The sequence below is a fragment of the Rissa tridactyla genome, chromosome 3 (genome assembly GCF_028500815.1).
Source record: "Rissa tridactyla isolate bRisTri1 chromosome 3, bRisTri1.patW.cur.20221130, whole genome shotgun sequence".
NCBI lineage: Eukaryota > Metazoa > Chordata > Aves > Charadriiformes > Laridae > Rissa > Rissa tridactyla.
Window position 1 is genome coordinate 53,670,685 of NC_071468.1, and position 13,673 is coordinate 53,684,357.

The 13,673-nt window shown below is 39.9% G+C and overlaps 1 protein-coding gene across 7 annotated transcripts in view; it reads left to right on the forward strand.

Moving 5' to 3' along the window:
* UTRN (utrophin) overlaps positions 1 to 13,673 on the forward strand; it is a 416,848-nt gene that overhangs the window by 145,040 nt on the left and 258,135 nt on the right. For all 7 annotated transcript variants that reach the window (XM_054195259.1, XM_054195260.1, XM_054195261.1 and 4 more), the window contains 10 exons: positions 727 to 897; positions 4,868 to 5,047; positions 5,727 to 5,861; positions 6,367 to 6,516; positions 7,948 to 8,109; positions 8,472 to 8,600; positions 9,080 to 9,253; positions 9,876 to 10,031; positions 11,323 to 11,493; positions 13,409 to 13,588. In XM_054195259.1, coding sequence (XP_054051234.1) covers positions 727 to 897; positions 4,868 to 5,047; positions 5,727 to 5,861; positions 6,367 to 6,516; positions 7,948 to 8,109; positions 8,472 to 8,600; positions 9,080 to 9,253; positions 9,876 to 10,031; positions 11,323 to 11,493; positions 13,409 to 13,588 — 1,608 coding nt within the window. The remainder of the gene's footprint in view (positions 1 to 726; positions 898 to 4,867; positions 5,048 to 5,726; positions 5,862 to 6,366; positions 6,517 to 7,947; positions 8,110 to 8,471; positions 8,601 to 9,079; positions 9,254 to 9,875; positions 10,032 to 11,322; positions 11,494 to 13,408; positions 13,589 to 13,673) is intronic.

The window sequence follows — 13,673 nt, forward strand, 5'->3', positions numbered from 1 at the left end:
CATGCGCTTCTCGGTACCTAAGAGTTCACTGTGCTCCTTCCAGTTTAATTGTTTGTAACTAACTGTTAATTTGTTCACTTTCCCTCATGCTACTGTTTCTGGGATGCGTGGGAGGGAAGACTGACCTTTTTGTTCTGTTGTTGTTCCTGAAATCTGGAATATTCTTCTGGCCTGTGTAATTTCTGCCTGCTTCCAAGTAACTTCGAAAAATAAATGGCTATAAATAGACTACCACTTCAGTCTGGTGTATTTGGTTGTTTCTTTTGGGTGAAAGCTTTCTGCTGTCTGTAGAAGCATACTTCTTTAGTTGCAATGTCTGGAGAGGATCTGTGTTGGAGAACCTCGCTGTTGATACAGAATCCAGATTACCTGGGCTGTGGAAAGAAGCGAGGTCTTAGTGCTCTGTATAAAGATTTATCTAACTATGTGATACTTGTCATCAGGAGAGGTTGTTTTTTTTTCCATCTGACATTTTCCAGGGATTGTTACCAGTTTCCATGCAATGAGGAAAAAAAGTCATTTTCCTCCTTCCCTCACCTCTAGATTTTGTTGATCTGCTAAAAAGAGATCCCGAGTTTTTGTGTGTGTATAAAAGTCTTTCGTTAATTAAAAAGGCCTGAAAATGTTTTGATACTAAAATGTTTTAACAAAGACTTGTGGTTTTTCACATATACAAGGACATTTAAATAACAAAACTGCTGTTTCTTTCTCCACCTTGGATTCTAGATCATTAGTCAGAAAAATCGCCTGTCTGAAAGTCAGGAAAAAGCTGTAAATCTGAAGAAGGATTTGGCAGAGATGCAAGAATGGATGACCCAAGCTGAAGAAGAATATTTGGAGAAAGATTTTGAATACAAGTCCCCTGAAGAGCTAGAGAACGCGGTGGAGGAAATGAAGGTCAGGAATACCAGGTCATTGTAGAGACCTGATTAAAGAGAAACAAAACTTAGTGGCTTTGGGGGTTGACCTTTTGTGCAATTATTATCTATGTGGAAAGGAGCTCAGGTCATGGCAAGATTAGTGGTATTTTTAAGCTTTGCTTTGTGGAATTTTTGCTTTTAAAGCACAAACTACAAAAGCAGATGTTCTGTTTGGCCACGAGGGGTAGGGATTTCATAATGAATAGCAGCTTGCCCAGTTATTGAGCCAGGCTTGCTATGTATAGCTTATTAAACACTAAGAATATGGAAACTTACTGCAGGAGACAAAACTTGAGAAAGAAAGAAAAGGTGATGTTATACCTGTCTAAATTAGTGGTTGTGAAAACATATTCTTCTGCTTGTAGCTGCTGGGCTTCAAGTTCTTGTCCTCTAGATATAGTAACTCCACATTTAGAAAAGCAGTTTAAAACAGTTCTGTTGTAAGGTTATCTTGTGTTCCTCGTCTGTTGCGAACAGCGACACTGGTCTCTGCTTCTCTAATTTTGGGACTGGTGGACAAAAAAATGGAGAAGGAGGAGCTATTTTTGTCTCATTATAAATTACCTATTGAATTGATAATTTTCTTGGATGTATGTACAGAGTAAACAATAATTCTCTCTGTTTTTAAATCTAAGAGTTCAGGCATATCTTCACAAATGTTTTGACTTGTATGCATGTTATTTAAATGAGTATGCGCTACACTGTTACTTGGTGGAGCATAAAAAAAGGGTTTTTTTTTTCTTCCTTACAAGTGCTTTGACAAATCTATTTGAAGTTTTGAATTGTTCCTTTTGAAGGGGCTTTCTGAAGCAGTCTTTAATAAGTGTTTTAATATATTAATGTCTCTTGAAACCATTTGAGATCACATAGTCTGACAGTCTGCTGAACATAAGCCAGGAAAAGAAAGAACCTTCATTTCACTGGCAAAACTGAGAGACTATGAGCACATTTACCTTTTTCAAGTCCAGATTATATTCTGTACTTTTGAATTTGGCAGACCAAGGACAAGGAGAAGGCTGAGATACTTAATGCCTTCTTTGCCTCCATCTTCAATAGTCAGGCCAACTATCCCCAGGGTGTTCAGCTTCCTGAGCTGGAAGATAAGGATGGAGAGCAGAACAACCCACCCATGATCCAGAAGGAAGTAGTCAATGATCTGCTTCTGCACCTAGACACACATAAGCCTATGGGGCTGGATGGGATTCACCCAAGAGTACTCAGGGAGCTGGCGGGAGAGCTCACCAAGTCTCTCTCTATCATTTATCAACAATCTTGGTCAACATGGGAGGTACCAGATGACTGGAGGGTGGCTAATGTGATGCCCATCTACAAGAAGGGTCGGAAGGAGGATCTGAGGAACTACAGGCCTGTCAGCCTGACCTTGGTACCAGGAAAGATCATGGAGAGGATCATCCTGAGTGAGCTCTCAAGGCAAGCGTAGGGCAGCCAAGGGATCAGGGCCAGCCAGCATGGGTTTAGGAAAGGGAGGTCCTGCTTAACCAACCTGATCTCTTTCTATGACCATGTGACATACCTTCTGGACGCGGGGAAGGCTGTGGACGTTGTCTATCTGGACTTTGGTAAGGCCTTTGACACCGTCCCCCACAGCATTTTCCTGGAGAAGCTGGCGACTCATGGCATAGACAAATGTACGCTTCGCTGGGTTAAAAACTGGCTGGATGGCCGTGCCCAGAGAGTTGTGATTAATGGGGTGAAATCCTCTTGGTGGCCAGTCACCAGTGGTGTCCCTCAGGGCTCAGTTTTGGGGCGAGTTTTGTTTAATATCTTTATCAGTGATCTGGATGAGGGGATTGAGTGCACCCTCAGTAAGTTTGCAGATGACGCCAAGCTAGGTGGGAGTGTTGATCTGCTTGAGGGTCGGAAGGCTCTACAGAGGGACCTGGACAGGCTGGATCGATGGGCCAAGGCCAACTGTATGAGGTTTAATAAGGCCAAGTGCCGGGTCCTGCATTTTGGTCACAACAACCCCAAGCAACGTTAGGGGAAGAGTGGCTGGAAAGCTGCCCAGCAGAAAAGGACCTGGGCGTGATGGTGGACAAGCAGCTTAACATGAGCCAGCAGTGTGCCCAGGTGGCCAAGAAGGCCAACAGCATTCTGGCTTGTATCAGGATTAGCGTGGCCAGCAGGAGCAGAGAAGTGATGGTGCCTCTGTACTCGGCACTGGTGAGGCCTCACCTCGAGTACTGTGTTCAGTTCTGGGCCCCTCTGTACAAGAGGGACATTGAAGTGCTGGAGCGTGTCCAGAGGAGAGCTACCAGGCTGGTGAGGGGTCTGGAGACCAGGTCATATGAGGAGAGGCTGAGGGAGCTGGGCATGTTTAGCTTGGAGAAGAGGAGGCTGAGGGGAGACCTCATTGCCCTCTACAACTCCCTGAAAGGAGGTTGTAGGGAAGTGGGTGCTGGCCTCTTCTCCCAGGTGAACAATGACAGGACCAGAGGAAATGGTCTGAAGTTGCAGCAGGGGAGGTTTAGATTAGGTATTAGGAAGAATTACTTTACTGAAAGAGTGGTCAGGCACTGGAGCAGCCTGCCCAGGGAGGCGGTGGAGTCACCATCCCTAGAGGTATTTAAGAAACGTCTAGATGTGGCACTTCAGGGCATGCTCTAGTGGCAGAGATTGTAGAGAGGCTTTTTTTGTGTGTGTATGGTTGGACTTGATGATCTCAAAGGTCCTTCCCAACAATGAAGATTCTGTGATTCTGTATGTCAGTGAGCCATTAAACTTACTGTAACGCATATCCTCTTGCACTTGCAGTAAGAATATTATGTTGGGACTACTTTCCGGACTGGGAAAGAACACTCTCTGTATATTTGACCAGAAGCATTTTTGCTTAAGGTTTTGAAAAACTTTTGAGCTTGCCTGATTCTGCTCTCATTTGAACAGAGAGCAGAAGTCCTGCTACATTTGAAGGAGTAGATTTAAGATGAGTCTAGGTGGTTTTTGATAATCCTCCCAGATTTTCCTTTTTTTGCCCTTCCATTAACTGGCGCTTTTTTTTATTGCCTTACATTTAGAAGACATCTTTAACAATATGTGCAACAATAATGCTGTCATGTACTAAATTCTACCATAAAGCGCAGTGCCTGATATATCAGAGGTACTTCAAACTTAATAAAACTGCCCTTGAAACCTGAAGAGAGAAATATGGACAGTGTCTGTTTCTGGAGCCCTCTAGTTGTCTCAACAGAGACAGGCTCAGAGTGGTCTTCAGCATCTGTCTTCCAGCTATCCTGCTTCCTGAATTCTGTTTAGGGCAAAATTTGAATTCTGTTTAGGGCAAAATTCAACAACCGATAATATGATTTCTCCAGGTCTGTGTGGTGGGAGTTGTACTGTGCTTATCCTGTCTATTTGTTACCAAGCACCTCTCAGTGCAGTTGGGTTGAAGGAATTCTGGTTGTCCTTTTTGCATGTTCCTCTAGCGCATCCAACAGCTGCGGGAGAGGTCCCAGTTTTATAGTTGCAGGTGTCCTGGGGAATTACGTCATCTTTCCTGGATAACTTTGGGAGATAGTTCCTGAGCTCCGAGTCTCATAACTCCCGTAAATTCACCCTACCTTGTTCTCCCCCATATGCTTATTTTTAGCAAACCTCTATTTTTCTCTGGTACATTTCTCTTTTTGATATCTGTATGCTAGTGTATAAATAGCACTGAGTTTAATCTTTTTTGCTTTGAGTCATAGATTTTTAATGAACAAACCATAAATAGTAAATATGCCTGTATGTTTAATAAAATAGGGTTTTTCAATGCTTACTAGCATAATGTGAATTCCGTGGAAGTTAGTGCCATATTTTGTTGTGCTGAGACCCAAGATTACTTTGGCAGCAACACTTCGAAGGTTAAACAGCTGATCTTTGGTTTGAGTGGTGAATAGCTGACTGTATGGCAATTGAGGGCTGATTGTGTAATACCTTTCTTTGGTCAGAGAGCGAAGGAGGATGTGTTGCAGAAGGAGGTGCGGGTGAAGATTCTCAAAGACAACATCAAGATGTTGGCCACCAAAGTGCCGTCTAGCGGTCAGGACCTGGCGACCGAGCTGAATGTTGTGCTGGAGAACTACCAGCTGCTGTGCAATCGGATCCGGGGGAAATGCCACACTTTGGAGGTAAGAATAATAGCTCTCAGCTTAGTAAAATAGAGGCAGGTGGCAGAAGAGGAATGGAGAAGGACACTGAAAATGTCCAATTTTTTCACTGAATCCAGTAGCTTTAGCATAAACACATTTTGCTATGGCTCCTTTACAAGATTTATTTTGCTTGAGAGGACATCCTTGGAATCCATGAGGCACCATCTAACTTTGCTTTTATAATCTGTGTTATAATCAACACTTGTGCAAATGAGTAACCTTGTCTCGCAGCCCTCTTGTCCATCTGTGTGTCTTCCAAAATGACAAAAAGAAACTTCTCGGAGATTAAAGGTTGAAATATGACAATAATTAGAACAGGTCAATTATAGTTTGGGGTAGGTTGTGTATGTCCTGTCTTTCAAGAGGAGTGGATGCATTTTGTTATATTCTTAAATCGTTATAAGAATCTGGATGTCAGTGATAATTTTAGCATGAGTTTAGAGACTTCTATGTGTATTTTGCGTATTCCTTTTTATCTTGCTGCTATAGTTGCGGGTTTTTCTGTCTATAACTTCCTGTGCCATGGCATGCTTTTGAATATTTACAACTTGCCTATTTGACATAAATGTCTCAGAAACAGAACTTCTTTAAGCTGTTCATAGAGTATATGAGCTCTGTCTGGCATTCCAGGCTAATCTGTTCTTTCTGTTGCTCCTAGGAGGTGTGGTCCTGTTGGATTGAACTGCTTCAGTATCTTGATTTAGAAACAGCTTGGCTAAACAATCTGGAAGAAAGAGTGCAAATGACAGAAAATCTGCCTGAAAAGTTGGATGCTGTCAACGATGCTCTTGAGGTATTGTAGTCATTCTATCGGATTGGTAACTTTTCAGATAGCCCCGTTTAAGAAAACATTAAGTTCTACACTTCAGTAGAATACTGGAATACATGTTGAATATTCTGATTCTTCAGGTTAAATGAATTTATTGCTCTGAATTTGGTGTGGATATTTGTAAGGTCCTCCACCAAACGCTGATGCTGTACATAATTGTGCTGTACTTAATACCATGATAAAATTGTATGCTGTCTCCTGTCCTGTGTAAATTGATTAATTCCTTCCAGCACTATAGAATGAAATGATGTGAACAGGCGAGAAGTGCTGTGAAGTTCAATTATCTAAAGCAAAATGACCACTGTATTTGCCTTGTGCCATCATGGATTAAGCCATAACTAATTCATGCTTTTAGAGCACTCTCAAGACATTTGAAGTGTAAAACTTCTGTGCGTGCAGCCATATTTCCATCTCTGAAAATGCCGTATCATTCAGTGTCTTGACCTTTAAAACTCTCTCTTCTAATCAGTCCCTGGAATCAGTCCTGCGTCATCCAGCTGATAATCGAACCCAGATTCGGGAACTTGGGCAGACATTGATTGATGGAGGGATTCTTGATGATATCATCAGTGAAAAATTGGAGGCTTTCAATGCCCGCTATGAGGAATTGAGCCACTTGGTAAGAATTTGGGGGCAGGATTGAAGTAGACGGGGTTTTTCAGCTCAGTAGTCTGGAATGATTCTTGTTAGATAGCTGAATTCGTAGATGCAGGACTGCAACACAGGAAAAGAGGAAAAACCTTCACAATGTTGTCAGCTGTTTTGAATTTGGAATAATACCCTAAGAGCAAGATATAGTTTTTTTTCCTGACTTGAATCATGGTTTTGTTTTGCACCTTTGCACTGTGGGGACCCTGTGGTATTTTTCCAGGTAATTTTGACAAAAAAGCAATTCCAATCTCAGGGGTGGTGGTTCAATAACTGAGGTTAATATTCCCGTCCTAGTGCCATAAATACTAGCGAGCTGGTCACTAACATGAATAAGTGACTTTTTCACTCTTTGGAATGGCTAGGAAGAAATCGCACTGAAATAAGGAACAGAAGGAAAACATTCTTCTCCTTACCCATCTATTATGTTGTCCCCTTCTTCTCATACTTTAGTCTAATCTTTTCTAGATTTAATAAGTAGAGGAAGACTGGCTGTATTTCAAGTTGCATACATGTGTAACTTGTGTTCTGTATCCTGGTAGTACAGGTCCCTGCCAAATTGCAGGATAGTGGTTTGTTGGTGGTGGTTTTTTTTTTTTTTTTTTTTTTTTCCTGTCACCGCCTAATTGTAGTCATAGAGGGAACTTCACTTCATCCTCATTACAGTGAGCAACATGAATGCAGTGCCCTCAGCTGGGGGCTACGTGCTGTCATTTAAGTTAGCATTCACAATTGTTTTTCCTATTACAACAGTGTTTATACGGCAATAAAATACTATCTGCTTTGGCAGCTGCAGCGCTGACACACTGGGCTGTTGACAACTTTCCACATCTCTGTGTCTGTATGTACGCACCCACTGGTTTGTGCATGTGTTGATAGTGGGAAATCTGTGTTCCCATGCAAGTAGTGATGTTTCGGATGAACTTAGAAGTTTTGCTGTTGAAGGGAGGGGGTGGTGGATGGAAGGAACTGTGAACCTCCATTTTCACACTGCAACAGAAAGACAAAGTTTATTGTTTTGAAAGAAAATGCCTGAGTTTACACATCAAACAACATTGAGCTGTAGTGTATTACAAAGTGTCTGATTCTAATTGACGAGCTAGTTTTTGAAACTGGTATGTTTTTAACAGAATACTTTGCTATGAGGTGACAGGAGAGACCTGTTTTCACTGTCCTGTATGTCTAGCAGCAGAACTCTCATTGTGTGCCACTGTTTGTCAGTTACCAGTATAAATCACATCAGGCTTCAAAAATTGCTGCCTTCTGGGGCTTGATTTTGCTCTCTTAGACAGTCCTCCTGGCACAGGATTTTTTGGGTATCCCCCACCTTGTTTTGAGAAAGTTTAATATAACTCATATTGAATTACTTCTCCATCTTGTCTCACCTTTCTGTCCCACTCAGGCGGTGAGCCGGCAGATAGCCTTGGAACAGCAGCTTCAGACCATGCGAGAAACGGACCACATCTTGCAGGTCTTGCAGGAAAACTTAGTGGAGCTGGATAGACAGCTGACATCTTATCTGACTGATAGGATAGATGCCTTTCAGATGCCTCAGGAGGCCCAGGTATTCCAGTATATCTTTTCACTACAAAACATTTTGAAATATCTCATGATAGTTCTCAGCCTAGACTTAGTAATTCGTGAAGGCTTCCTTTCAGTCCTGTGCTGATGTACGAGGTGATATCTTTTATATTATGAATTGTTTTCCTGTTTTAAGAAGGTTGTATTGAATAACAATCTTAACAGCTTTCAAATTAGCGAGCTGTCACCAGCACCAGAATATTTAAAATAAATCTAGTAGTGTTTAACTTTTACAGAGTGAATTTTCTTCTGGTGGGTAGTAGTAGGTAGTAAGCAAATTCCTCTTCCCCTCTCTGCAAGCAACTTTGTAACGTATTTTTTTTTCCTGTGTCTGTGATGTGGCAGAAAATTCAAGCTGAGATTGCAGCTCATGAATCCACCTTAGAGGAGCTCAAGAAAAGTGCTCGCTCTTTCCCTCCTGCTTCTCCTGAATGCAGGTCTCCCCGTGGTGGAACTCAGCTGGATGCTTTGCAGGTAAAAATATGAGAGCTGCACTAAGAATTTAAATGTGAAGAGCTTCTGGTTTTCAATTACACCTTGCTGTTGTCAGCCTGTAAATTGCTTGGTGCGGTCAACCAAACCTCAGAAGTAAATAGTATATGCTTTAACATGCTGTCATTAAGAAACAAGCAGCATTAGATGAATTGAATAAGGAAGCTTAAATTTCATAAGTATCATGAGATAAATGATGAAAGTCAGAAAGTCTCTGTATTTTAGTAGAAATGATATTTTGAAAGTATATGATACAGAATTATAGCTCTTTTGCACCTCAGGTGGAGATTAGGAATAGGTGATGGAATTTGGCTTGGCAATTAGTGTTGCCATATATACTGAATTCTGGTGGCATGAGAGGTGAGTTAGGATCTGTGGTAGGGGATGTTTTAAGTGTTATTTTTTTTAAGTGCAGATATTAATTTAAGACAATCTTTTTAACATAATATTAATTAAAACAGAGAAAACTCCGTGAAGTGTCTACAAAGTATCAGCTTTTCCAGAAACCAGCCAATTTTGAGCAACGCATGTTGGATTGCAAGCGGGTGTTGGATGGTGTAAAAGGAGAACTTCATGTCTTGGATGTGAAGGATCATGACCCAGATGTAATCCAAGCTCATCTGGACAGTTGCATGGTAAGTATGCAAAGTTCTTAACGTGTGCTTGGGGGTGTTTGTTTCTTGTGTGATTTTTCTTGCCTAAACACTATCCTGAGGAAATTTTGCTTGAAGTCCTGATGGAACTGTTACAACTTTTTGCAAAGCACCAACAGAACAATTGATAACTAAAAGCCAGTAATTCTTCTGGGAGAGAATGTGGACACTTCCACAGTGTCCACAGTAGTGGATTGTTGATCACAGATGTGGTAGAACTGCTGAGTTTTTATAAACTTCCTTCCCTGGCTCATCCTCTTCTTATGCAGAAGCATCACTCCAGGGGCAAGTTTGCTTGGTTCTTAGTATTTGAACAGAACAAATACTATACATAAGATCAAGTACAGATCACAATGTTAGCCTGGCCACATGTGGTGATGTTATGGAGTAAACACTACTAAATTGCCAGGTTAACTCTTTTTCTGGGTGAAAATGAAAACTAGAATAAAATATGGAACATCAGGAGTTTAAAATCTTGGCAGACATTGCTCTTAATCCATAGCTCAGAGTTTAAATGCAATCTGATGGTCAGGTTGCCAAATGAAGCAAAGTTTGAAAATGTGCACTACAAATTGATCGCCAATGAATATATTTGTGTTTTTAGAAACTCTATAAGACCCTCAGTGAGGTGAAATTGGAGATCGAAACGGTTATCAAGACAGGAAGGCAAATTGTACAGAAACAACAAACAGATAATCCCAAAGCAATGGATGAACAACTGACAGCATTGAAATTTCTTTACAATGAGTTGGGGGCACAGGTAAGAAAACCAAACGTACATATGAACATTTGTCTGCATATAAATTCCCTTCATTGTTGTTTTGATGTCAGATGATGTTTTAAGTTTGATTCTGAAGCTGATACTGTATAGGCTAGTTCCAACATCCAGGAGTTGAGAAATTAAAGATTACACATAACAATGTTGTAGTTGTGCAAGACTCATGTGCTCACAGAGTGTTCCTGAAGGGGTGGAAGCCTTGAAGAAAGGAAATTTCCCAGAGCTTTCATCATCCTGGCAAAGCTGGCCTGCTGTTCCTTAAAGTCTCTGAGCACTGTTGTACATTCTCTTGTCTGTAAACCAGCCTGCAAGACAATTTACTATTAGATAGTCATATGAAAAGTTTGACTTGATGTAATTTTTTTTTTAAAGAGGTGTCATGATGGTTTCTAATCGTAATCCATCTAAAGGGTTGCTCTCGGTATGAAATAGAAAACGCAGGCAAACCTATGTTTCCCATGAAAGGCATTAAGATGTGAATTCTAGTGGAACCTGTACATCTATAGCTCAGAAAGCATGTGGACAAAGAATTGGGAAAGGACAGAAAAGCAGAGTTATTTGCAGTATAATGTTATGATTTTGTTAGTGTCTGAATTTATTTTTTTAGATCTTCAGAGTGTGCATTATTTTGAATAAACGCATGCAAACACTAAGCTGAGACAGAAGACAATTTTTCTAAATGTCAATCGATTCTGACTACTATTGTTGGATCTATTCTAAAGTCTGTGTTAAAGTTTGACCAGACTAATTGTGTAGCCAGTGTGAAACAGAATTTATTATATTGCAGCAAACATCAAATTCCATATTCACTTTACTGAAATGTTGTCAAGGGCAGACTACATTTTCAGTGAATTTTTTCTTTACAGCTAGCAGATCTACCCAAACACAAAAGGGCAGTGAGTTTTACCTGTGTGAGTGGCTGACTGGATTCTATATCCCCCTGAGTTTCAATTAGAGGGTCATAATAAATGAAGTTTAAACACCAATTTAGTGATCACTAGCTATAAATAAGTTGGTATGCAGGTTTCTTTGTCTCCTTTAAGTGTATCTTAATTTAAAATTATTCTCATTTTATATATTCTGCTTTGTATAGTAACATGCAGATGTTTATAAACTATTTTTTCTTTTCAGTGTCTTTCTCTAATGCAAGACAGTCTTCAGATGCAAGGAGTTTTATACAGTTGGGTGGATATTTTATCTGGCTAGCACTTTCATTTTTGCTATCTTTTAAAATCTAATTTTGTTTTCTTTTTTTCCTTTTTTTTTTTTGTAGGTGACAGAAGGAAAGCAAGACCTCGAAAGAGCATCTCAGCTGGCACGCAAAATGAGGAAAGAGGCTACCTCTTTGTCAGAGTGGCTAGCTACCACTGAGGCTGAGCTCGTGCAGAAGTCCACTTCAGAGAGCTTGCTTTCTGATCTGGATTCAGAAATTGCCTGGGCCAAAGTAAGCACTCTCTAAATATCTGTAGAATAAATTTTTAACATTATGGCAATACTATGTCGAAGTGGCTGTGAATTTAAATCCCTGTAACTTATTTCTAAATCTCTTACATCATGAAATTTTGGTGGATTCAGTAGATCATATTCAGTACCTTACTGTGTCTCAGCTCTTTCATCTCAGTCATCTTGCCTCAAACTTAAATGGCCAGTAAATATTAAATATATTAATTCATATTTGGTATTAATAGGTATTTAAGTGACTTACTGTATCTCTAACACAGTTCATAAGTGTAATATTCTTACTTATCAGCAAATATAATTTTGGGCTGGGTCAAATATTTTACTAGTAGAGGAAACTGAAAGTTCATTGATATTTTTGATGAAAAATTGAGTTTGTAACTTTTCACTGAAACAGCTTTGTCTTCAAAATTGTGACTTTGCAAAAGCTCCCATAATTCCTTATTTTCTTCCATCTATAAATTGAAACTTTTCATGGAAGTAGGCAAATATGTTCTAATCGTTGTGAAGCAAAGTATTATTTTCTCACTCTGTGGAAACTTGTATATGTAATAGTTGGAGTTAGCAACAAGTGTCAGTTGATACAGTTAAGCCATACTGGTCTTTCCACTCATTGTTTTGTGTTACCTTTTACTTTTAGAATAGGTCTGTGTACAATCTTAAAACTCGAAAGCTTACAAAATAGAAAAAAGTCTAATTATAAGCTGTTGTCACCCATTTCACTCAGGATTAGCAGTTATTAGCACTACACTTCTGCTGTGGCAGTATCCCTAAGATTTCTTTCCAAACAAGCTTGTAAATACTAATTGAAGTATACTTACTATACATCTGTAAGCAATGTAAATAGTTCATGAACTCTTATGCTGCACCACCAGGAAGACAAGCCCTTGTGTTGCATGCAAAGTTTTCCTTGCTGTCTTAAGGTTTTCTAGAGGCAATTTTAAAATGTAGTAACTTCAGTATTTGTTTCTTTATCTAAGATAATAAGTTATAAGTAAATAATAAATTATTTACTTCACAGATAGTATGTTCAAGGAGCTTCAGATGCTAGTTGTGATTACCTGTATTCTTCCAAATGCTGTACACTGACATCAAAGAGCTTTCTAAATAGACAGATGTTATCAATAATAATCAGTGATGTTATGTGGCAAGAGGTGCTATTTTCACATGGAAACCATATAGCGATATCCAAGAGATGATGTATTACTTAAGTTTTATGTCAGTATGCTTTCTTTCAAATAAGGTAATTATTGTTTTTTTAGGTTAAAAAAACAAACCCTGTTTAAAATCAGAGATGACTTGGAAAAAATGTTAGAGCTAAAGATACATATATTTTCTTATCTATGTGGAGGTAATCTAACAATGGGGCTTCTGTAATACGTAGCAAGTGAATTGAACATATACAGTAATGAGTGGTGGAGAGGTGGTGGTTCTCAAACCAAACATTCAGCCTTGTCCTACTGCTTTTCTGATTGTTGCCAACTGTAAAAGTACTTTAGTAGGAAAAAATACAGAGAAATCCAAAGTGTCTCTTGAAAATTGTGTTCTCTGTGGTGCTTAACAATGCAGAAAAGAACCTTTTAAAATTGCATCTATAATACGATTTGATGCATCTGCTTTACCTACATAATGAAAAGGAACTGTGAAGACATAAAACAAACCAAAAAGGTCTCAAGCTACGTTATTCAGGAGACTTACGTGCATTGTGCTCTTGCTTGCTCCTCTCTCAAAAAAGAGAGATTGTTAGCTACAGAGAGTGGGTATAAACAGAAGGTGATTCTTGGTTTGATTTTTCTCAAGTGAAGATCATCTATGATACTATTTGTTTCCTGTGGAGGTAAAAATCTGTCTCCCTTGCCCTTGGGAGCAGTGTGTAGTGTTAATGGCTTATCTTGTTTCAGAATGTGCTGAGAGAGCTGGAGAGGAGGAAAGCTGATCTGAAGAGCATCACCGAAAGCTGCACCACGCTCCAGGCTCTGGTGGAAGGGAGTGAGACTTCCCTGGAGGAGAAGCTGTGTGTCCTTAATGCTGGTTGGAGCAGAGTTCGGACCTGGACCGAGGACTGGTGTGACACGTTGTTGGTAAGCTGCAAATATGCAGGGTAGTTCTTCCTCCACACCTTTGGGGCAGTTGCAGTTTTTACTTGTATCACTTCTCTGCGATGCA